This window comes from Scyliorhinus torazame, chromosome 5 (genome assembly GCF_047496885.1).
Source record: "Scyliorhinus torazame isolate Kashiwa2021f chromosome 5, sScyTor2.1, whole genome shotgun sequence".
Classification (NCBI taxonomy): Eukaryota; Metazoa; Chordata; class Chondrichthyes; order Carcharhiniformes; family Scyliorhinidae; genus Scyliorhinus; species Scyliorhinus torazame.
In genome coordinates, this window is record NC_092711.1 from 286,542,808 (window position 1) to 286,568,058 (window position 25,251).

General features: G+C 46.4%; 1 protein-coding gene across 7 annotated transcripts in view; it reads right to left on the bottom strand.

The window, feature by feature from the left end:
* Window positions 1-1,207: 1,207 nt before the first annotated feature.
* LOC140421180 (serpin H1-like) overlaps window positions 1,208-25,251 on the bottom strand; it is a 29,016-nt gene continuing 4,972 nt past the window's right edge. Inside the window, exons 2-7 of one of the 7 annotated variants that reach the window (XM_072505679.1) lie at window positions 18,244-18,311; window positions 6,846-6,902; window positions 5,420-6,033; window positions 5,227-5,325; window positions 4,406-4,638; window positions 1,208-2,219 (exon numbers count right to left, since the gene is read on the bottom strand). In XM_072505679.1, coding sequence (XP_072361780.1) covers window positions 1,920-2,219; window positions 4,406-4,638; window positions 5,227-5,325; window positions 5,420-6,002 — 1,215 coding nt within the window. In that variant the 5' untranslated portion in view covers window positions 6,003-6,033; window positions 6,846-6,902; window positions 18,244-18,311 and the 3' untranslated portion in view covers window positions 1,208-1,919. Of the gene's footprint in view, window positions 2,220-4,405; window positions 4,639-5,226; window positions 5,326-5,419; window positions 6,034-6,845; window positions 6,925-7,912; window positions 8,027-17,931; window positions 18,181-18,215; window positions 18,312-25,251 lie in introns of those variants that run through there. The other 6 variants (XM_072505678.1, XM_072505677.1, XM_072505680.1 and 3 more) reach the window with 6 other exon arrangements.

The following is a 25,251-nucleotide window of genomic DNA, read 5'->3' on the forward strand; positions in this document are numbered from 1 at the left end:
AATGTATTACCCCATGCTTACCCCACATTGGCTCACAGTCAATCAAAGCCTTGATTTTTAAAAAATCTCATCTTTGTTTTCAAGCCCTTCCATGATCTCACTCCACCAGACCTATAACACTCCAATATAAATATATATATATATATGGTTATCTACTTTTGGCCTCTTGAGCATCCCGATTTTATTTGCTCTGCCAGTGGTGGCTGTGCTATCGGTTTCCTGGTCCTTGAACTCTGGAATTCCTCTAAACCTTCCCAACTCTACTTCTGTTCCTTACTGTAAGATACTCCTCAAAATCTACCTATATGGCCATCAGCCCTAATGTCATTTTGTGATTTGTGCCATTATGTGGAATGCTTTGGGACATTTTATTATGTTAAAGGCACTATCTAAGCAATTGTTGATCGTGTAGACTTTTCTGTTTCAAACAAAACTGACTGCCAATGTGTGTTTTATAGGCAGCACGGTAGCTAGTGGTTAGCACTATGGCTTCACAGCGCCAGGGTCCCTGCTTCGATTCCCGGCTTGGGTCACTGTCTGTGCGGAGTCTGCACATTCTTCCCGTGGGTTTCCTCCAGGTGCTCCGGTTTCCTTCCACAAGTCCCGAAAGACGTGCTGTTAGGTGAATTGTCATTCTGAATTCTCCCTGTGTACCCGAACAGGCGTCGGAATGTGGCGACTAGGGGCTTTTCACAGTAACTTCATTGCAGTGTTAATGTATGCCTACTTGTGACAATAAATATTATTTTAAGATTATTATCTCTTGCTGTTAACAATCAGTAAGGGAAAGCCTTCCAGGACCAGTGACTCTCCAATACAATAGATGCATGATCTTTATCAGTTGCTGCAGCAAGCTAATGGAATAACACAAAAGTGCATAGTGCTGAAGTATTCCCTCCCTCCCCCCCCAAAATGCTTTCTTTAGAAAATGCCCAAAAGATTCCCTAACACTCATATATTCAATATTCTTAAAGTTGCCTGAAGTTTATTGTTTACTGTTCCTGAAATTAAACTGCCACACCATCCTTGTAATGGTACTGTCCATTAAACTTTACCCTCTTTTGGGAGAATAGGGACTAGTGGGACATTTTATACATGTTGCATCTTTCGATAGTGTTGCTTAGAAAATGAAGACAAGATCACCTTACACCAGAGTATTTAGAGTATACATTTGATTCTAATCACTTCAAGAAACTAGAGACTAGCATATTTTTTTCCTCCTTTTATTAAGAACAGTAGAAATAAGACAAAATGATTCAGGATGATCCAGCTCACCAAAAAATATAAAAAATAGATGTAATGCTGATTGCTGAAACATTGTACTCCCTTACAAACAGCCTATGAAGAAAGATATTTATTCCCTGCGGTGACATCAACAACCTCACTTTCTAAACACACTCATGCATTAGTAGGACATGTTGTCGTAAATCAGTACGATTTAAAAATATCTATGGGTTAGTGTACATGAAGTGAAAACATGAAACATTATAAATTCTTGATCTTACAGAAAATTATATTTAGGGGCCTACAAAGTGTTCAAAATAAAAACAAAATGACAAAAATAGAGATTAGAATTGTGTGTACAATGCTTTATCCCATGATACAAGAATTGTTTGGTTTGTAGTCTCTAATTTCCTTAAACTCTGATGCCACAGATGCATTTGGTAGACTTGGATTTTAATATCCTTAATTTTATGAAACAAAATGCATTTTATAGGCCATTCTGTCAACATCCACCTAATCACAGCGATTGGAATTCAACACAAGCAACACTCTTCTTTCCTCTGCTCCCGCAACAAGGTCAACATTGTGGAACCACAATACCAGAAAAATTCTTACACCATCTCCATGTCACAAGTAATATTAACATGGTCATTAATATACATAAAGAACATTACTGCATTTTGCAAAATTCAAGTTTATAGCTCATCATGGTTATTGCCTTTTGGCTTGACTAACTTTCCAATAAGAAGTATAGCGTTGGTTTTGTTATCTCGGACCAGGAAGATGTAGGGGTGATCTGCATAGAAGAGCTTGGGTGATCTCATTTCCTCATGCGCATGCAAGTCTGTTTCACATGGGTTTCCTTCAATGTTCCATTCAAAAGCAGTAGCATGGAACATGTTGGATAAGTGTAGATCCTTCTTGCCTGTGATCCCTGAGAAATCGGCTTTGTTCTTATCTACGGCTTCAGTCAGACCCAGCTCTTGCAGATGTTTCTAAGAGATGAAAGGAGGCTTTTTAAGAGAAAAAAAAAAATTGCCAAATGCAAAACTAGCTACGTTCTGAATAAATACCAAAAGTCTGTCAAATCACTGCTGAACAATATCTTATTCTCAACGCCACTTTCTTTAAATCTTCACTTTTTCCCCTGAAGAGTCAACCTTGGGGAGTGTGGGTTAGACTCACTTGTAACCAGACTGAGCGGCATTAGTGAACAAGCTGGGTTTTCACAATTCAACAGCTTGCACATTTACTTTTCAGATGGTCAGGAGATAAACTACCTGATTTCAAACTCAATTCCACAATTTGTCATTATAAGTCTAACTCACCACTGATGGGTTGACAATTCAGTACCTCAAAAGCTACACAAATAGGGGCTGGTTTAGCACACTGGGCTAAATCGCTGGCTTTTAAAGCAGACCAAGGCAGGCCAGCAGCACGGTTCAATTCCCGTACCAGCCTCCCCGAACAGGCGCCGGAATGTGGCAACTAGGGGCTTTTCACAGTAGCTTCATTTGAAGCCTACTTGTGACAATAAGCGATTTTTATTTCATTTCATTTTCAAATATATTTATTGCACTGACTTTGAGAATAAAAATATCAACATGCAGGACTCAGCGGTCGATTAGATAAACATACTCTTTCAACCTCAGCGAGTTTGAGTTTGAATTCAGCTAAGATAAGATCCCATAAGTATCCTTTCTGGAACTACAAGGGTTCTTTTTCTGGAAAATTACTGTAGACCAGTTGCACTGCTATTAATTTTGCCTCGTATACCAAGATATAAGTATACTAAAGGCGGAGAAGGTTGGGATTGGTGGAGATGGATTTTGTAGCAAAGGCCGGACCCAATGGCTTTGGATTGTGTGGAATTATTAATCATTCAGAGCTGGATAGTGTACAAGCAGTCTGAAAACACAAAATTAACAAGGATTGAGAAGGTCAGATTTGGAAATTAACCCCGTATCTTCAGATGATGTTGCCAAGCGGGAGCATATATATGAGGCGGAGGAGGCCTAAGATGGATCTTTAGGGATTCAATTGGTAATGGTGTGGAGGTGATAGGAAATGGAGATGCTCAAGTTGTAACTGAATAAGTAGGGGTAAAACTGTGGAAAGGCAGTCCCATTAAGCTGGACAATTGAAGAGAAATCATAGAGTTTTCCAGCACAAAAAGAGGCCCTTCGTGACTGCATCACCCATCAAATACCTATCCATTCTAATCCCATTGGTCTAGCCTTGCATGCTGTGGCATTTCAAGTGTTCATCTAAATGCTTCTAAACTGATGGAATATGGCATAAATGACCATGTCAAAGGCTGCAGACAAATCAAAAAAGATGAGGGAAAGTAGAGAGGTTGCAATTATGAGGGTCATTTCAATGCTGCAGCAGGGTAATAAATCTGATTCATACATGGGTTTGTGGAAAATTACAGATTTCTTTTGGGATTTGACAACAAGTCCAAAAGCTTTGAAGAGGGAAGGTTTCATAGTTTCTAAGTCAAAGAGGTTGAAAGTTATTTGGGGTGGGAAATTATACTGGTGCTTTTGAGAAAGAAGGAGACAGTACCATCGGTGGGGGGGGGGGGGGGGGGGATTGTCAGCTAGCCTGTGGACCAGAAAGCCTGAAGTCCAGGAAGAGATATTTGGTGGTCAACAGTTTAATGGTAAAGGGGTGAAGGAAGAATTTCATGAACAATTATAGACTTGGAGAGTATGATGGGGGGGGGGGGGGGGGGAAGAATATCGGGAGAGATTGAGGCTTGTCAAGGTGATGAAGGATTTTGACAAAACGTAGCTGAACAATTGTTTTCTATTTTAGTGACAAACATCCATCAGCTCCTTCTACTTGGGCTGAGAGTAGAGACGGTAAAGGAAAACAGTAGTGGAGAAAAGAAGCTTGAAGTTATCTTTGCTCTCCAGGATGTTCTGTGAATAGAGAGCAATTTAACAGAGAAGAGCAAGGTCCAGCAGTGTTTTATGTTTTACAGGGACAGTCGGTGATGAATGGCTGAACTGAACTAGAAACTAAAATTCTTCCTCAGAATTGTTCATTCCTTAGTGAAGTTAACAGATGATAGTTTTTAATTGCAAGTTATCTATGAATTCAAATGCTCATTAAAAACTTTTTTCTAAAATTCAGTTCCTCAGTTACTTAAAAGCTACTAAGTTTCAGTTCTTACCTGTAGGTCGTGGCTGACCTCAATGTTGACTTTCGGAAGAGAGATACCAACAGCACGCTTCTGCAGCTTGCTAAACCAAGTGTTGAGTTGTTCCTTTGTCAATAGCTTCTCTACTCTCTCCAGAGATTCTACATAACGTGGCATAATGAGAACCATGCTGGAATATTTGTGTGCCAGAGGCATCTCAACAATTTGAACCTTATTAACCTCATCTTCATAGTAATTATAGAGACCTGAAAAATGAATCAGTAGTCACATATCAGACATGTCAAGAACTTTAATACAGGTGTCTGAATTCTCTTTGTGATTAAAGACCCCAATAGCTACAAATCCAAAACAAGGACAAAGTTTTAATGATAATTAGGGAAAAGATTTTGTATTAATATTTTGTTTTCATGGCAATTTAGAGAATCTTTGTGGAGAAATTTACTGGAAACTACAAACTTTTCTCCAGAACCATGTATGTTTCTTTATTTTTGAAAGTATACTCTCCTCTGTTGAAAGCAGTAGCTTCATCACTGGAGTCTGGTTTTGCCCAAGAAGCCATCAGCATTGACCGTCACTGATCCAAAGCTATCAAACTATGACGAACATCACAGTCAAGCCTTACCCTTTCCTCGTTTGCTGTCCTCCAAACACACTTCCAGTCAAAGTCCCAAAGTAATCAGAGACACAACCTCAGAATTTTCCCATAGGCCAGAGCACTGAAGCCAAACATAACAATCCTAAATTCATCCAAGCTACGAACTCATCAATGATCAAACCTATAACTTTCCTGGGCTGTGTGACTCAAAAGCATGTTACAAATTTCTAAAACTTGCCTGTACGGTGCATCATAGGTACAGAAACAGTATGGGTTCTCATCACCATAAATCCTCTTTTATCAATCATGGTTTCATGGAATCTTTCTTCCCAGTGTGCTGTGAAAGCAAATTAAGAAATAAGTTTGCGGTCAAATGTATATTGACTGAATATTTGCGTATGAAGACTATGATCACTTATTACAATACTCACGTTTGAAGTACATGGCATTTACAAAAAAGGCACCATCAACACCTGACACATCGTTTGTGATTTCTCCTAGTTTTCCATTTGTTGTCTGAGAGGCCCACTCATTGATGGATTGGATTGTATTCCTCTTGTCCCTGAAGCTAATCTTGGAATGATCATGCCTGTAGTGAGTCTTGCTTTTCTGAACAAAGTCATCCCTGAATTTGACTGAACTTGGTCCATAGAGGCGGCTCCCAATCTTCCAAGTGGTGTTTCGGGTTGTTTCATTGCTGATCTCATTAAACAATTCTGAGAAAGTAGGATGCAAAACGTCATCACGCAAGTTGATGTTAAGGAGGGACTTCACCTGTTTGGCAGTTTTGTCTTTGGCACCCAAAGACATCACTCCCAAGGAGGAAGCTACCACCACAGGTGAGAAGAGAAGGTTCTCAGATGACAATTTCTGGTCTTTGACCATGGTCTTGTAGAGATTGAGGGCCAGGTTTATTGTGCTATCTGCCAGCATAGAACTATGTTCCTTCAACATCATAGGATCTGCTGTTACCACAGCAAGTAGCAGGCTGAGGATGACTAATTTCATCTCCATGGTTTTGTCCAGTTAATACAAGCCAGTAGAACTGTTGAGACAAAGAATGTAATACAATTATTTCAATTAATATGTTTTAGAGATACAGGCAACCTATCCTAAAGTATTAGAGTATTTACACTTTGGAAAAAGTAATGCTTTCTCAGAAAGACCTAGATTTTAACTGCCAGTAAATTTCCAGTGGGAAACCACACCATCAGGTTAATTTCACAACACCCATGGCATTGATCTGCTGCTTTGCGGATTGGCCTGACAAGAAGATCGCGATTATTTCCTGCTCAGGCTGCCTGGTAGTGATTGTTGTCGGGGCCCATGACGTCATCAGCATCTGACATGCATATATGAAATGAAACTCTGTTTGGCTACAGACTATTGTCCTTGGTACCTGTCCAGTTGAGAAAATGAAATAGTAATTTGTCAATTCCCAGCAGCTTTAGAGCATGTAAGTAGGGGGAGAGGGTGATGGAGTGGTAATGTCACTGGATCAGTAATCTAAAGGCCCAGACTAATGGGTTCAGGTCCTACCATGGCAGCTGGTGGAATTTCAATTGAATTAATAAAATCTAGAATTGAAAGCTAGTCTCAGTAATGGTGACCATGAGAACTATCATCACTTGTTGTTACAAACCGATCTGGTTCACTAATGCCCTTTAGGGAAGGAAATCTGCCATTCTTACCTGTCTGGCCTACATGTGACTCCAGGCCCACAGCAACATGGTTGACTATTAACTGCCCTCTGAAATGGTCTAGCAAGCCACTTAGTTCACAAGCAATTAGAGATGGGCAACACCCACATCCCATGAAAGGATAAAGAAAGTAACTTGGGCAATTTTAATTGCTCACCAATTTCCATTACAGCTCCAGACGTCCAGCAACTATCAGGGCATCAGGCAGGGTAAGCTGCCAATCACAACAAAATAATCTGACAGACAGAAAACCAGGAAGTAAAACTATTTAAGCTCTTCATTTATGATTTTTTTATTTTACAGACAGTGAAATAAATGACAGGGAAATGAAGGTAGAAGCTAAATTATCATAAACATTTTGTAACTATGACATTTTTCATAATAGAGAAATCTGACATTCAACCAATCTTAAACTATTTGATTTTAAGGCCAGCGAAGCTGTTTAGCAGTATTTATGAATTTAATATATTGTTAAATATATTGTTAAAAACATTATAACACATTCAGCAAAATGCAACTTTTTGTAATGTTATTACAACTAGATTATCAACGTAAGAGTGGAAGTTCATGCCCATTATTAAGTCAAGGGTAACCTCAGCACTGCACCCTCTGGAGATGCCAATTCGGGATTCTGCATTTAATTTTCTGTATTCCAAAATTTGTCGTCAGATAACAGTTATTTTCTGAATTTTGTGTTCTCCAGTGGATGTGAAGGTCTGACTGCCTCTTTTCATTTGGACATTTTTAATCTATTACATAATAATTAACCCCCATATTTTGTATAAACATTGACAGCCTTAATAAGGGCCGTGCAGGGTAAGATAAGGTGAAGTCACCCTAGTCCCAGGTGACCAGAGGCTGCTTTCCCCTTTGAGGAATTTAACCTGAGGATCACCATACCTCAGGCGAGGGGCAAGATTGAGAAGCCGGTACGGGAATTGAGCCCCCGCTGCTGGCCTCGCTCTGCATCACAAACCAGCTATCTAGCAGTGCAGGGTATTCAGACAGTGAATGATAACTTTTTATTGAATACCATTGCAAAATCCAAGTTGTGAGGGCATCTGTGCTTTTCAAGTTTGAGGCAGACCCTAACTGCACATGGAAAATGAAAAGAGAAACAGAGAAAGGAAACTGACTCTCAACTTTCTAAGGAAATATGATTGGGAATCAAAACTTCTCAGACGCTGTGATTCAGGAGGCAGTCACGCCCCTTAGATTAATTACCTTGAATTCAGCCAGTGGTGAGGGACAGGAGGGTGTGACTATGCATGAGGCAGGTAGAGGGATCCAGGAGCCTCAGCCCTTGTCCTTGTCCAACAGGTTGGAGATTCTTGCTCCCTGTGTGAACAAGAATGGGGACTGTGGAGAGGATGAGCAAACTGACCACAGCATCATGGTACAGGGAGCCATTCAAGTGAGAAGAGATGTAGCCACAATCGGGGGTAGTATAGTTAGGAGCATAGCAACTGTTCTCTGTGACCAGAATCGAGAGTCCCAAAGGTTGTGTTGCCTAACTGGTGCTCAGGTTCAGAATATGTGATCTGGCTGCAGAGGAACTGGAGTCGGAGGGGAAAGATCCAGTTGGCATGATCCACATAGGTAGCATCGACATAGGAAGGACAAGGATAGAGGTTCTGCGGAAAGAATAGGAGCAGCTAGGGGCTAAATTAAAGAGCAGAACCAAAAAGGTAATCATCTCCAGGTTAATACGCAAGCCTAAAAATAATTGGCACAGGGTCAATAAGATTTAAAGAGGTAAATGCATTGCTCTAAGCTTGGTGTGGGATAAATGGGTTTGGGTTTATGGGACACTTGCACCAGTGCTGGGAAATGAGGAAGCTGTTCCGATGGGATGGTCTTCACCTGAATCATGCTGGGACCAGAGACCTGGTAAATTGCATAACTAGGAGATAGGGCTTTAAATTATATAGTTGGCGGCGGGGGGTGGGTCAGTTGTATAGAAAATCACAGTTAAAAGGAGATGGTCGGAGTGCAGGTGAATAATGAGATGGATTGACACCAGAAAATAAAAGGAAAGGACAAAATGTGTGAAAGTAATATTGCAAAGGAATCAGACAAGAGTATGGAAATTTAATAATAGAAGAAACTTAAAAGGTTTTGTGTCTGACTGCACGAAGTATTCAGAACAAAATTAATGCGTTAACAGCACAAATAGAGACAAAGGTATGATTTGGTGGTGATTACTGAGACATGGTTACAAGGATACCAGGCCTGGGAGTTGAATATCCAAGGGTACTCAAGGGCAGCACGGTGGCGCAGTGGATAGCACTGCTGCCTCACGGCACCGAGGTCCCAGGTTAGATCCCGGCCCTGGGTCACTGTCCGTGTGGAATTTGCACATTCTTCCCGTGCTTGCGTGGGTTTAACCCCCACAACCCAAAGATGTGCAAGGTAGGTGGATTGGTCACGCTACATTGCCCCTTAATTGGACAAACTGAATTGGGTACTCTAAATTTATTTGAAAAAATAAAATAAATAAATCCAAAGGTACTCAGTATTTCGGAAGGATAGACAGAAAGGTAAAGGAGGTAGTGTAGCTTTGCTGGTAAAAGAAAGAATCAGTGCTGTAGTGCGAAATGAGAAATGATATCTGCACTGGAGATCGAGACGTGGAATCAGTCTGCGTAGAAATAACAAATAGCAAAGGAAAGGTCCCTGGTGGGAAGAATCTATAGGTTCCCAAACAATAGTTCCGTAGTGGGGCACAGTATAAACCAGGAAATATTGGACAATATTTAAGAAAGGTACAACAATAATCATGGGTGATTTTAATATGCATGTAGACTGGGTTAATCAAATTGGCAAGGGTAGCCACGAAGGAGAATTCATTGAATTCTTGGAGCAGTATGTTGTGGAACCAACTAGGGAGCAGACTATTCTGGATTTGGAATTGCATAGAGGAGTGATTAACTAATGACCTCATAGTTAGGGATCCTCCAGGGAAGAGTCATCATAGCATGGTAGAATTTCAAATTCAGCTTGAGGGCGAGAAACTAGAGTACCACATTGACGTTTTGGAGTTAAATAAAGGTAATTACGTTGGCATGAGGACAGATTTGGCACTGGTGGATGGGGCAGGAAGACTAAAATGAAGGACAGTTAATAAGCAGTGGCAGTTGTTTAAGGAGATATTCAATTCCTCCAAACTAAAATATATTCCAGAGGGCAAGATAAGATTGTAAAAGGGGGAAAAATATCCATGGCAAAGCAAGGAAGTTAAAGATAACATAAAGACAAGACTAAGGCATACCGAATTGCAAAGGCCAGTGGCAGGCTGGAAGATTGGGAAACTTTTGAAGATCAACAAAGGGTTAGTAAAAAGAGTAATAAAAAGAGTACAGGTAAATTATGAAAGAAAACTAGTGCAAAATATAAAAAAGGATAGCAAAACCTTTAGTAAGTATATAAAAGGGAAGAGAGTAGCTAAAGTGAATGTTGGTCCCTTGGAGGATGAGACCAGGGAGTCATATCAATATTTTGCCACAGTTTTCACCGGGGAGGAAACTAGTATTATCCCAATTGTAACAGGTAATGCAGAGGTAATAAAAAGGGAGGAACCTAGAACAATCATCATCAATAGGGAATAAGTACTGAACAAACTATTGGGATTGAAGGTAGACAAGTCCCCAGGACCTGATGGCCTACATCCTAGTGTCTTAAAAGTGGCAGTGGAGATAGTGTATCCATTGGTTCTCATATTCCAAAATTCCCTGGATGCGGGAAAGATTCCAGTGGATTGGAAAAGTTCCAATGTAATGTCTTTCTTCAAAAGGGAAGGAGGTAGGTGGCACAATGGTTAACACTGCTGCCTCACGGTGCCGAGGACCCGGGTTCGATCCCGGACCCGGGTCACTGTCCGTGTTGAGTTTGCATATTCTCCGTGGGTCTCACCTCCACAACCAAAGGTGGACAGGGTAGGTGAATTGGCCACGCTAAATTGCCCCTTATTTGGAAAAAGAGAATTGGGTACTCTAAATTTATTTTTAAAAAGGAGGGAGGCAGAAAGTAGGAAATTATAGACAGTTAGTTTAACATCTGTCTTTGGGAATTTTTTAGAATCCATTATGAAGGAATAACAGGACTTTTAGAAAGTCAAAACTCAATCCATCAGAGTTAAAATGGTTTTATGAAGGGCAAATCTTATTTGACTAATTTGCTAGAGTTCTTTGAAGATGTAACTAGTCAAGTGGAGAATTGGCATCCTGTAGATGTAGTTAGATCTGGACTTCCAGAAGGCATTTGATAAGGTGCCACACAAAACATTAATATGCAAGGTAAGATCATATGGGATAATTTATTACTTTGGAAAGAAGACTAGCTAACTGACAGTCAGGATAAATAGGTATTTTTCAGGTTGGTAAGGAGTGGGGTGCCACAGGGTTCGGCTCTCGGGCCCCAACTATTTACAATGTGTATTAATGACTTGGATGTAGGGATAGAAGGTACGATAGCCAAATTTGCAGATGACAGTAAAATATGTGGGGAAGTAAGTTGCAATGAGGAAATAAAAAATTTACAAATGGATATAGATACTTTAGGTGAGTGAGCCAAAATTTGGCAGATGGAGTTTAACGTGGACAAGTGTGAGGTTATCTACCTTGGTTGGAAAAGCAGAAAGGCAATTTATTATCTAAATGGATGAACACATCAGAGTGCTTCGATGCTGGGGCATCTGGGTGTACTCGTGTATGATTTGCAGAAAACTAGCATGAAAATACAGCAGGTAATAAGGAAGGCAAATAGAATTTTGGCATTTATAGCTAAAAGGATTGAGTATAAAAGTAGGGAAGTGTTGTTGCAACTGTACGAGGCATTGGTGAGACTGCACCTGGAGAACTGTGTACAGTTTGGTCCCCTTATTTGAGGAGGAATATAGTTCCATTAGATGCAGTTCAGAGGAGGTTCATTAGATTGATTCCAGAGATGAGAGCTCTGCCTTCGAAAGAGAGATTGAGCAGATTAGACTTATACTCTCGAGTTTAGAAGAATGAGAGGATCTAATTGAGGTATGTAAGATGATAAAAGAATTGACAAAGTAGACATAGAGCAGATGTTTCCTCTTGTAGGGCAATCTAGAACGAGAGGTGATAATTTTAGGATAAAGGGTAACAGATTTAAAACAGAGATAAGAAATTACTTCTCTCAAAGGTTCGTGAATCTGTGGAATTCACTACCCCAGAGTGCGGTGGATGCCAGGACATTGAGTAATTTAAGGAGATTGACAGATTTTTAATTAGTAATGGGTTGAAGGGTTATGGAGAACGGGCAGGAAAGTGGAGTTGAAGCCAAGAGGAGATTAGCCATGGTTATATTGAATGGCAGAGCGGGTTCTACTCCTGCTCCTAGTTCTTATGGAAGACTGAACCTGGTAAGGACACAAGTCCAAGCTCAGTACTAACAGTTGATGGCTCCATTGGTGCAGTATAGACAAGCTGAAGAAGACAAAGTCAGATCCAGAAGCTACATTACTGCAGTTATTTCTGTTACGTGCCATTTGTGGCACATGCGTGTGAAACTCGGATTGCTTGTGCACTGCTGACGAGTGGATCAGGCTAAATTCTAAAAGGAGAGATGAAATTTTCTATGAGGAAGACGGAGTTTTGAAGGACCTAGTACTGTGTCTGATGTGGACTGCTGAGCCAATTGGTCAGATCTGTCGAAGTTGAACCTGCCATTGAATGGGTAAGTTCTAGTTTATTACCAATTGCAATTTGCTTCCTAATTCATGTTTAACTTATATCAGTTCTGGATGTTAAAGTATTGGATGTAGTGTTTGCTTTATTTGACTCCTGTCTGGTAAAAATTCTTCTGTTTAAAATAGTGGAATCTTTTAATAAATAACTAAATTTCAGATTTCTTCTTTTTGTTTATTACGTTATTGGTCGAGATCTGACAATATGTGCACACAAAAATAGCAGAGGGATGCACCAAACATTCATTATTATTGTCGACAGTAATTTTTTGCTCTTGACTATCAGAAAAGTATTTTATATAGGAAATGAAAGTCATTATATTAACAATAAAAAAAACTTATAGGACCAGGCAGAAGTCAGCTAAATGTTGTGCTATCATGCAGCTCTGACTGACTGTCTCCTTGTATCGAGATTGCAATCCATTCTGTGCTCACTATGACTTTTGTTTTTAAAACGTATTTTAAACTTGTATCAAAGCAGGTTACAGCAAATAAACACTCCGGGAAACATACTTCCCAACAATCAACTATACAGTCTGTACAGATTTCCCCCCCCCTCCACGATGAATAGTTCCTCAAACACGGCCTCAAACACCCCCGCTGAGCCCCTTAACTCATACTTTATCTTCTCTAACCGCAGGAAGTCGTACAGGTCACCCAACCATGCTGCTACCCCCAGTGGCGACGCCGACTGCCACTCCAGCAAATTCTGTCTTTGTGAAATCAGAGGCGAAGGCCACGATATCTCCATGAGCTCCGGCTTCTCTGAAACCCCAAATATCGCCACCAAAGGGTCCGGATCCTCCACTATCCTGGCTAAGACTGCGAATACTCCCGCCCAGAATCTTCCCAATTTTTCGCAACCCCAAAACATGTGCGCTTGATCCGCTGGCCCCTGCCCTCACACTCCCTGCTACCCCCTGAAAGAACCCTCTCATTCTTGCCTGAGTCATATGCACCCTGTGCACCATCTTAAACTGTATCAGGCTCATTCTTGCACAAGAGGAGGTCCCGTTTACCCTTCGCAGTGCCTCACTCCATACTCCCCAATTGATCTCCATTCCCAACTCCGCTTCCCATTTCTCCTTGATCTTCGCCACCCGCTCACCTTCCTGCTCCCCCAGCCACTTTTATATATCCCCAATTTTCCCCTCCCCTTCCACATACGGAAGCAGCAGTTGTTCCAGCAGGGTGTATCCGGCAACCTAGGGAACCCCTTCCAGACCTTTTGTGCAAAGTTCCTAACCTGCAGATACCTGAACTCATTACCTGTCAGCAGCTCTACCCTCTCCCTTTGCTCCTCCAGACTGGCGAACCCTTCCTCCAAATACAACTGTGCTCACTATTACGTCTCCATATTTTATATGGATGTTATCAGTCCTAATAAGAACAGTGCAGATTATCTTTTTCAACAGATACAGGCCACTAATGACTGCCCATCCCTAGTTGCGTTTGAGACGGTGGTGGTGAGCTGCCTTCTTGAACTGCCGCAGTCCCTGTGGTGTTAGGGAGGGAGTAGCAAGATTTTGACCCAGTGACAGTGAAGGAACGGTGAGTGGCTTGGAGGTGAAATTCCAGGTGGTGGTTTTCCCAGGTAATTGCTGCCCTTTTCCTTCTAGATGGTAGTGGTCATGAGTTCGGAATGTGCTGCCTAAGGAGCCTTGGTGAGTTCCTGCAATGCATATTATAGATGGTTCATACTGCTACTGTTCGTTGGTGGTGGATGGAGTGAGTTTTTGTGGAAGGGATAACAAGCAGACTGCTTTGTCCTGGATGGTGTCGAGTTTTTCAGTGTTGCTGGAGCTGCACTCATTCATCACATTCCTGACTTGTGCCTTGTAGATTGTGGACTGGCTTTGGGGAATCAGGAGGTGAGTTACTTGCCTCAGGATTCCTGTAACCTTTTTATTTATATGGCAAGTCCAGTTCAATGTCTGGACAATGATAATCTCCAGGATGTTGATAATTGAGGGATTCAGCAATGGTAATACCATTGAACGTCAAAGGATGATGGTTAGATCCTCTCTGATCAGAGATGGTCATTTCCTGGCAATTATTTGGTGCAAATGTTACTTGTCACTTGTCAGCCCAAGCCTGGATATTGTCCAGGTCTTGCAGCATTTGGACATGGACTGCTTCAATATCTGAGGAGTCATAATGGTGCTGAACATAGTGCAGTCATCAGTGAACATCCTACTTTGACTTTATTATCGAAGGAAGGTCATTGGTGAAGCAGCTGAAGATGATGGGCATAGAATACCACCCTGATGAACTCCTGCAATGATGTTTTGGAACTAAATTGATTGACCTCCAACCATCACATCCATCTTCCTGTGTGCCAGCCAGCTGAGGATTTTCGCCCTGTTTCTCATTGACTCAGTTTTGCTAGGGCTCCTCCACTCCTGGCTGGTGCCTTGTAGATTGTGGACAGGCTTTGGGGAATCAGGAGGTGAGTTACTTGCCTCAGGATTCCTGTAACCTTTTCATTTATATGGCAAATCCAGTTCAATGTCTGGTCAATGGTAATCCCCAGTCAAGGACAGTCATTCACACCTCATTATGGAATTAGGTTATTTTGTCCATGTTTGAGCCAGGGCTGTAATGAGGTCAAGAGCTAAGTGACCCTGACTGGACCCAAACTGAGCTTTAATGAGCAGGTTTTTGCTAAGCAAGTATCACCTGATAGTGCTGTTGATTACCCCTTCCATTGTTTTATTGAAGATCAACTGTAGTCTGGTAATTAGCCAGGTTAGATTTCTTGTCTACAGGATATTTGCAGGTGCTGTAGCTGTACAGGAACAGCTTGGCTATGGGCACAGCAAGTTCTGAATCTGAAGCATGTCTTCCGTACTATTGCTAGAATATTGTCAGGGCCCATGGCCTTTGCAGTATTCTGTGCCTTCGGCCATTTCTTGATATCACATGGAGTGAATCGAATTGACTGAAGACTGGCAGCTGTGATGCTGGGAATCTCTAGAGGAGGCTGAGATGGATCATCCACTCTGCACTTCTGGCTGAAGACTGGTGCAAAAGCTTCAGCCTTATCTTTTGCACTGACATGCTGGGCTCCTCCACCATTGAGGATGGGGATATTTGTAGAGCCTGCTCCTCCAGTGAGTTGTTTAATTATCCACCACCATTCACAACTGGATGTGGTAGGATTGCAGAGCTTAGATCTGATCAGTTGGTTGCGGAATTTCTTAGCTCTAATACTTACTGCTGATGCTATTTGGCGCACTAGTAGTCTTGTGTTGTAGCTTCTCCAGGTTTTATAGAAACATAGAAAATAGGAGCAGGAGTAGGCCACTCATTATGATCATGGTTGATCGTCAGTAACCTGATCTCGCTTTCCCCCCATATCCCTTGATCTCTTTACCCACAAGAGCTATATCCAACTCCTTATTGAAAACATATGTTTTGGTATCAACTGCCATCTGTGGTAGTGAATTTCACAGGCTCACCACTCTCTGGGTGAAGCAATTTCTCCTCATCTCAGTCCCAAATGGTTTACTCCGTATCCTTAGATTGTGACCTCTGGGTCTGGACTCTCCCGCCATGAGGATCATCCTTCCTGCACCAACCTGTCTAGTTCTGTTAGAATTTTATAGGTTTCAATGAGATTCCTCCCTCATTGTTCTAATGACATCTCATTTTTTGGTATGCCTGGTGTTGCGCCTGGAATGCCTTCCAGCACTCTTCATTGAACCTGGCTTGGGGGTAATGGCAGAGTGGGGGATATGCCGAGCCATGAGGTTACAGATTGTGGTTCGATACAATTCTGCTGCTGATGTCCCACAGCACCTCATGGGTGCCCAGTCTTGAGTTTCTAAATCTGTTTGAAGTCTATCCCATTTAGCACGGTAGTAGTGCCACACAACACAATGGAGGGTATCATCTGTGAAGGCAGGACTTTGTCTCCACAAGGACTGTGTGGTGGTCATTCCTACCGATACCATCATGGACAGATGTATCTGTAGCAGACAGATTGGTGAGGATAAGGTCAAGTATATTTTTCCCTCTTATTGGTTCCCTCACCATCTGCTGCAGACCCAGTCTAGATGCTATGCCCTTTAGGACCCAGTCAGCTCGGTATGTGGTGGTACTACCGAGCCATTCTTGGTGATGGACATTGAAGTCCCCCACCCAGAGATTGTTTTCTTGATACCACACAGTTGACAAAAAGATCTCCATGTGCACGCAAATAAATTGAAACAACTTTTGCAGTTTAAAAATAACTGAAAACTATATCTCCTCCACAAACAGGCCAATGCAGATCACAATAGCATGCAACATGCTGGAATAAAATTTTAAATATGGGAATCTATTCAAATTTTTGAATTTTTCAAATGTCATGTATTTACACCCGAATATGTCTGTTATAATCTCAAATAAATCTTCTGATGCTAATCTTGAAGAAAACAGACCTTTATATAAAACAATAAATTAATTAATCACAACTGGGATTACAACTTTCAGAAAGCAACAGCTCTTTGCAAAAGAACAAAAAAATTGGATATTAATATAGAATTCTCGTTGAGCTGTTCCAAAACACCTTACTACCAATTAAGTACTTTTCATCATCATCATAGAATTAAATTATAGTTATAGTGTACGAAATGCAAAACACAAGTGCACACAAGGTCCTTCATACAGCAATGTGACAATGACCAGCTAATCTGTTTTTAGGTGGGTTTTCTTTGAAACACCAGGGGCGCGATTCTCCACTCACACGCCGGTTGGGAGAATCGCCTGGGCCGCCAAAATTTCCGGGGACGCCGGTCTGATGCCCTCCCGCGATTCTCCCAAGCGGCGGGAACGGCCCGGTCGAGTTTCGCAGGCCGGAGAATCGCCGGGGACACCCAAAATGGCGAGTCTCCGGCACCCCCCGCTATTCTGAGGCCCGGATGGGCCGAGCGGCCAGGCCAAAACGGCATGTTCCCCCTGGCGCCGTCCACACCTGGTCGCTGCAGTCGTGGGCGGTGCGTGAACGCTGGGGGTGGCGGCCTGTGGGGGGGATCCTGCACCGGGCTTCACCTGGAATGTGGGGTGGCCCGCGATCGGTGCCCACCGATCGTCGGGCCGTCCTCTCTGAAGGAGGACCTCCTTCCTTCCGCGGCCCCGCAAGATCCGTCCCCCATCTTCTTGCGGGGCGGACTTAGAGAGGACGGCAACCACGCATACGCGGGTTGGCGCCGGCCAATCCGCGCATGCGCGGATGACGCCCGTTATGCGGCGCCGACCGCGTCATCTATTCGGTGCCGCTTTTACGCGGGCGACAAGGCCTGGCGCGTGTAGATGACGCGGCCCCGATACTGGCCCATTGTCAGGGCCTGAATCGGTCGGGACTGGGGCCGTTCCGCGCCGTCGTGAACCTCGACGGCGTTCACGCCGGTGCGGCCACTTCGGCGTGGGAGTGGAGAATCCCGCCCCAGACCTTTCAAATCTATCTGAAAAGAAAGGTAGGGCCTTAGTTTGACATCTCGCTACAACACAACATTCCCACAGAACTATGCCAGGGTGTTTACCTAACCTTCGTGCTCAAGTGGAACTTGAACCCACAGCCTTTTCAGAGGGTGCTAGTCTTGAACCACAGTTGACACACAAAAGCTTTTATGCTTCCAGTTCATGTTCACTAAACAATGGGAGAAATTAAAGTATGATGGACAGTCCCTAATTTCTGCTCACTGCTGATCCACCTGGTTGCTATTGACAAAAGCGAGACTAGTGAAAAAGCTGCCTTTTGTGGTAAAACTAGTAAAGTAACTTATGGGTTATAACACCACCAAGTTTGATAAACTGATGGTTGACACTGACACTGCTTAAAATATTATCGAACCCATACATCGGGTAATCAAAAGTTTGTAGCCTCGAAATCTTTTCAAAGGGATGTACATCTTTGCCAAGTTCATTCTGAAAGATATAACAAATACAAATGAAGGCTATACAGTTCATTCATTTATTCTCTATCATAACAATGCATTCTACAACATGGAGGGAGAGGAACATGGACTCAAAAACCCCAAACTTTAATTTTCTTCAATTGTATTTTAAACAAACTGGATTCCCGTTAAATTAGATCTCAATTGTCACATGACTGTCTGGTGTTCTGCTGAATACACTAACAGAGTACACTGTTAAATATACACTAAATCTAATCAATTTACAGCTAAATTATTAGAAAGATAGATGACCATAACCACATGCACTATTTTTAATGAAAACATATTACAATACAGCCACAATACAGGTAAATGTATTTCACATCACTGTAACAAAGACCTACCATCGTACCAACTATGATCTTTTTAAATTCAATGGCTAAGAAAGCAAAGTACTCAACGAAGATAGGACAATTGAAACACTTTGCTTTTCATCTTACCATTGTAGCAACGTTGCACAAAATGTTAAAATGCACATGCATATGCCAAATGAACACAACTACTGAGATCACAACCCCAACAACAGTGGTGAGGAACTAATCGGGAATGCAATTAGCCACATTTGGATTCCTGTTTTACCACATGTGGCCAGTGGCAATGTACCGAACATCATACATTAAACATCTTGCACAATTACCAAAAACAGCTTGGTTTTGGCGAACTCCATTCATGTCTCTCACATAAGAGATTCATCAGCCTGCTAAGCATGCTCAAAAGTACACAGAGCCGACGTTCTACAGGTCCAGCATTATGCTTGTGAATCTTGGACAACATATTTATGACAGTTGAATCACTTTCACCCAAGCTACTTGGGATGAAAAGTGAAGATTCAATGTCATGCCAAGGTCTCTGATAAGGAAGTTCTTAAAAATGCTGACATTAAAGCTAACTATGCTGATCAAGTCCTGTAGTGCAAACACCTGTTGAAAGTATCCCAAAGAGGATAATTGCTGAGTAACAATTGGAAAGCTTTATCATGGTGAACAGCAGAAAGTGACCCTGAATTTTTAAAAATTCATTTACGGGGTGTGGGCATTGCTGGTTAGACCAGCATTTATTGCCCATCCCTAGTTGCCCTTCAGAAGGTGGTGGTGAGTTGTCTTCTTGAACCGCTGCAGTTCTTGAGGTGTAGTTACAGGAGTTCAAAGTGGAAACAATTGGCTCAAACATTAAGAATGTATGTATAGGAATGTATTTAAAGAGGAGGAATGTGCAATATTAGACACAACAAACAAGAAAGAAAATACTAAGGGGTTTAGCATTGATGAATGTCAATAAACCACTGGGCTCAGATGAAACATTAACTAGGCTGCTAAGAGAAGCAAGGGGGGGGAATGGAGATTCTGGCCATCATTTTCCAATTCTTTCTTGCTACAGGTGTGGTGCTTGAGGACTGGAGCACTGTTTTTTTTTAAAAATAATTTTTATTAAAGGTTTTCATAAAATATCAATAACAAAATGAGAAAGAAAAAAGAACCCAACAGGGTTAAGTACAAAACACAATCTAAAAAAGCAACCCCCCAAACCCCTTCCCCCCCCCCGTGTGCCTAAATAATAAATTAACATTAACACCCCGACTTAAGACAACAGGTGTATACACCCCCTCAGACCCTTCCAGCGTAAATAACATAATCAAAAATTAAGTAACCCCCCCCTCGAGCTGCTGCTGCCATTGACCAATGTCTATCGTTCTGCCAGGAAGTCTAAGAACGGTTGCCACCGCCTAAAGAACCCTTGTACCGACCCTCTCAAGGCGAATTTCACCCTCTCCAATTTAATGAACCCTGCCATATCGCTTGACTGGAGCACTGTTAACATTGTACCATTGAAGGAGCTGGAAGCGAAGTATGGGCTGGAGCAGGGGGAAATGTTTAGATACATGCAGGTTCGAGATTTTGCCAGAAAGGAGATACAGAACTTCCCAGAGGAGCCAGCCTCCACATTGCTGGAGGAGGTGCAGACGACGGGGACTAGAGAAGGGGGTAGTGTCAGCGGTCTACGGAGCTATTTTGGAGGAGGAGAAGGTATCATTGGAAGGGATCAAAGCAAAGTGGGAGGAAGAGTTGGGAGAGGACATGGAGGAGGGGTTCTGATGTGAGGTGCTCCGAAGAGTGAATGCCTCCACCTCGTGCGCGAGGTTGGGGCTGATACAGCTGAAGGTGGTATACAGAGCACACCTCACGAGGGCGAGGATTAGCCGATTCTTTGAAGGAGTAGAAGATGTGTGTGAACATTGCCGGGGGTGGGGGGCGCTAATCACGTTCATATGTTTTGGTCCTGTCCAAAGCTAGAGGATTACTGGAAGGAGGTTTTTAGGGTAATTTCCTAAAGTGGTGCACGTGAAACTGGACCCGGGCCCCCGCGAGGCCATATTCGGGGTGTCGGACCAGCCAGGTTTGGAAATGGGTGCAGAGGCAGATGTCGTAGCCTTCGCCTCGTTGATTGCCCGAAGGCGGATCCTGATGGGTTGGAGAACAGCCTCTCCACCCTGTGCCCTGGCGTGGCGGGGGGATCTGTTGGAATTCTTGACTCTTGAGAAGATTAAGTTTGAACTGAGGGGAAGGATGGAGGGGTTCTACAATTAATGGACATTATTCATTATGCACTTTCAAGAACTGGATAACATCGAACATTAGTTGGGGGGGTGCGTGGGATGGTTGGGGAGAGGGGAGCGATGGGTGATTCTGATTTATTTTTGTCAGTTTATGTGAACATGTGGGCGAATATTTTGGGTTTGGTGGGAGGATGGGATCGGTGTTATTGATATGGGGATTGACATATTTGTTACTGATTATTGTTTATTACTGGTTATTGTTTATTGGTGGGTGTAAATTTGGGAGAAAATGCGAAAAAGGAGAATAAAGAAATTTTTTTTTTTTTTAAACATTGTACCATTGTTTGAACACGGCAACTCCTGCCACTGACCAGAAAAGCATCAGGAACAGCTGTGCACGGGGCCTGCACTGCAGCCACCAGTCCATGTGCCACCAAGGTGGTTGGAGCATGCCGTTTTACTTTTGGGCTGGTTTAACTCTGCAAATTGCCAGTTTCACTACAACTTAGGGGTGTGATGGTGATGTAGTGGTAATGTCATTTTATGAATATTCCAGCGGGCCAGACTAATCTTCTGTGTACATGGGTTCAATTCCGACCACGGTAGTTGGTGGAAATTAAATTCAATTAATTAATAAATCCGAAATTGAAAGCAAGTCTCAGTAATGGCAGCCCCAAAATTATAATTGAATGTTGTAAAAAACTATTTGATTCACAATAGAGTACATGTGGGGTGGTGGGGGTGTTGCAAGGTTATCTGTATGTTTGGGGAATGAGACTGCATATATGTGCAGAGGGTCTGTATGTGTGCGGGGGGATGAGGGCGTCTGTGAGGGGGTGTGAGGATGTCAGTGTGGCAGTGACGGTGTGTGTGGGGGGGGTTGAGTGTGCGTGTTTGTGGAGGGGGCAGAGGGTGTATGTCAGGGGCGAGGGTGTATATGGAGGCGCGAAGGGTGTTTGTGGGTGGGGCGATATTGTTTGTGAGGAGGCGAGGGTGTCTGTCTGTGTGGGTATGTATCTGGGAGTGGGGATGTACCTCGGGTGTGACAAGGGTGAGGGTGGTGTGAGGGTCTGTACGTGTGGGGGGGTGACGGTGTATGTGGGGTATATATGGGGGCTAGTGTGTATGTGCAGGGGGTGAGGGTGTGTGGGACGGGTCTGGGGTTGAGGATGTATCTGGTGTTGAAGGTGTGTGCGGGGGGCGTGTGGATGCGTTCGGAGGGTGTGGGGGTCGGAGGGTGTGGCGTTCGAGGGTGTGGGTGTGGGTGTGTGTGGGATTCGGAGGGTGTGGGGGGGGCCGAGGGTGTGGGGTAGGTCAAGGGTGTGGGGTGTGGGTCGAGGGTGTGGGGGGGGGGTCGAGGGTGTGGGGGGTCGAGGTTGTGGGGGGGGTTGAGGGTGTGGGGGGGTTCCAGGGTTTGGGGGGGCAGGTCCAGGGTGTGGGGGGCGGGTCCAGGGTGTGGGGGGGGGCTGGTCCAGGGTGTGGCGGGCAGGTCCAGGGTGTGGGTCCAGAGTGTGGGGGGGCGGGTCCAGGGTGTGTGGGGGGGGGGGGGAGGTCCAGGGTGTGTGGGGGTGCGGGTCCAGGGTGTGGGGGTGCGGGTCTAGGGTGTGGGGGGTGCGGGTCTAGGGTGTGGGGGGGTAGGTCCAGGGTGTGGGGGCGGGTCCAGGGTGTGGGGGGGGGGCAGGTCCAGGGTGTGGGGGGGCGGGTCCAGGGTGTGGGGGGGCGGGTCCAGGGTGTGGGGGGGCGGGTCCAGGGTGTGGGGGGGCGGGTCCAGGGTGTGGGGGGGCGGGTCCAGGGTGTGGGGGGCAGGTCCAGGATGTGAGGGGGGCGGGTCCAGGGTGTGAGGGGGGCCGGTCCAGGGTGTGGGGGGGGCGGGTCCAGGTTGTGGGGGGGCGGGTCCAGGTTGTGGGGGGGGCGGGTCCAGGATGTGGGGGGGCAGGTCCAGGGTGTGAGGGGGGCGGGTCCAGGGTGTGGAGGGGGGGCGTGTCCAGGGTGTGGAGGGGGGGCGTGTCCAGGGTGTGGGGGGCAGGTCCAGGGTGTGGGGGGGCAGGTCCAGGGTGTGGGGGGGCAGGTCCAGGGTGTGGGGGGGGGGCGGGTCCAGGGTGTGGGGGGGGCGGGTCCAGGGTGTGGGGGGGCGGGTCCAGGGTGTGGGGGGGGTGGGTCCAGGGTGTGGGGGGGGTGGGTCCAGTGTGTGAGGGGGGGGTGGGTCCAGTGTGTGGGGGGGCGGGTCCAGGGTTTGGGGGGGGGGGTGTCCTGGGTGTGGGGGGGCAGGTCCAGGGAGTGTGGGGGGGGGGTCGATTGTGTGGGGGGGGTCGAGGGCGTGGGAGGGTCGAGGGTGTGGGTGGGGCCGTGGGTGGGGGTGTGGTTGAGAGTGTGGGTGGTGTTGAGGGTGTGGGTGGGGTCGAGGGTGTGGGTCGGGTCGTGGGTGTGGGTAGGGTCGTGGGTGTGGGTAGGGTCGTGGGTAGGGTCGTGGGTGGGGATGTGGGTGCGGGTGGGTGGGGTTGAGAGTGTGGGTGGGGTTGAGAGTGTGGGTGGGGTTGATAGTGTGGGTGGGGTTGAGGGTGTGGGCGGGGTTGAGGGTGTGGACGGGGTTGAGGGTGTGGGTGGTGTCGGGTGTGGGTGGGGTCGAGGGTGTGGGTGGGGCCGAGGGTGTGGGTAGGGGCGTGGGTGCGGGTGGGTGGGGTTGAGAATGTGGACGGGTCCAGGGTGTGGGGGGGCGGGTCCTGGGTGTGGGGGGGCAGATCCAGGGTGTGGGGAGGGGGTCGAGGGTGTGGGTGGAGTCGAGGGTGTGGGTGGAGTCGTGGGTGTGGGTGGAGAGTGCGGGTGGTGTCGAGGGTGTGGGTAGGGTTGTGGATGCGGGTGGGTGGGGTTGATAGTGTAGTTGGGGTTGATAGTGTGGGTGGGGTTGATAGTGTGGGCTGTGTTGATAGTGTGGGCGGGGTTGAGAGTGTGGGTGGGGTTGAGAGTGTGGGTGGGGTTGAGAGTGTGGGTGGGGTTGAGGGTGTGGGCGGGGTTGAGGGTGTGGGTGGTGTCGGGTGTGGGTGGGGTCGAGGGTGTGGGTGGGGTCGAGGGTGTGGGTAGGGGCGTGGGTGCGGGTGGGTGGGGTTGAGAATGTGGACGGGTCCAGGGTGTGGGGGGGCGGGTCCTGGGTGTGGGGGGGCAGATCCAGGGTGTGGGGAGGGGGTCGAGGGTGTGGGTGGAGTCGAGGGTGTGGGTGGAGTCGTGGGTGTGGGTGGAGAGTGCGGGTGGTGTCGAGGGTGTGGGTGGGGTCGTGGGTGTGGGTAGGGTTGTGGATGCGGGTGGGTGGGGTTGATAGTGTAGTTGGGGTTGATAGTGTGGGTGGGGTTGATAGTGTGGGCTGTGTTGATAGTGTGGGCGGGGTTGATAGTGTGGGCGGGGTTGAGGGCGTGGGCGGGGTTGAGGGCTTGGGCGGGGTTGAGGGCGTGGGCGGGGTTGAGGGCGTGGGCGGGGTTGAGGGCGTGGGCGGGGTTGAGGGCGTGGGCGGGGTTGAGGGCATGGGCGGGGTTGAGGGCGTGGGCGGGGTTGAGGGCGTGGGCGGGGTTGAGGGCATGGGTGGGGTTGAGGGCATGGGTGGGGTTGAGGGCATGGGTGGGGTTGAGGGCATGGGTGGGGTTGAGGGCATGGGTGGGGTTGAGGGTGTGGGGGAGCGGGTCCTGGGTGTGGGGGGGCGTGTCCAGGGTGTGGGGGGTGGGGTCCAGGGTGTGGGGGGGCGGGTCCGGGGTGGGGCAGGTCCAGGGTGTTGGTCCAGAGTGTGAGGGGCGGGTCCAGGGTGTGGGGGGGCAGGTCCAGGGTATGTGGGGGGGCGGGTCCAGGGTGTGGGGGGGGCGGGTCCTGGTTGTGGGGGGGCAAGTCCAAGATGTGGGGGGGCAGGTCCAAGGTGTGGGGGTGCGGGTCCATTGTGTGGGGGGGGCGGGTCCAGCGTGAGGGGGGCGGGTTCAGCGTGAGGGGGGCCAGGTCCAGGGTGTGGGGGCAGGTTCAGGGTGTGGGGGGGCGGGTCCAGGGTGTGTGGGGGGGGCGGGTCCAGAGTGTGGGGGGGTGGTTCCTGGGTGTGGGGGCGGGTCCAGGGTGGGGGGGCGGGTCCAGGGTGGGGGGGGGGCGGGTCCTGGGTGTGGGGGGCAGGTCCAGGGTGTGTGGGGGGCAGGTCGAGGGTGTGGGGGGGGGACGTGGGTGTGGGGGGGGTCGAGGGTGTGGGTGGGGTCGTGGGTGTGGGTGGGGTCGAGGGTGTGGGTGGGGTCGAGGGTGTGGGTGGTGTCGAGGGTGTGGGTGGTGTCGAGGGTGTGGGTGGTGTCGAGGGTGTGGGTGGGGTCGAGGGTGTGGGTGGGGTCGAGGGTGTGGGTGG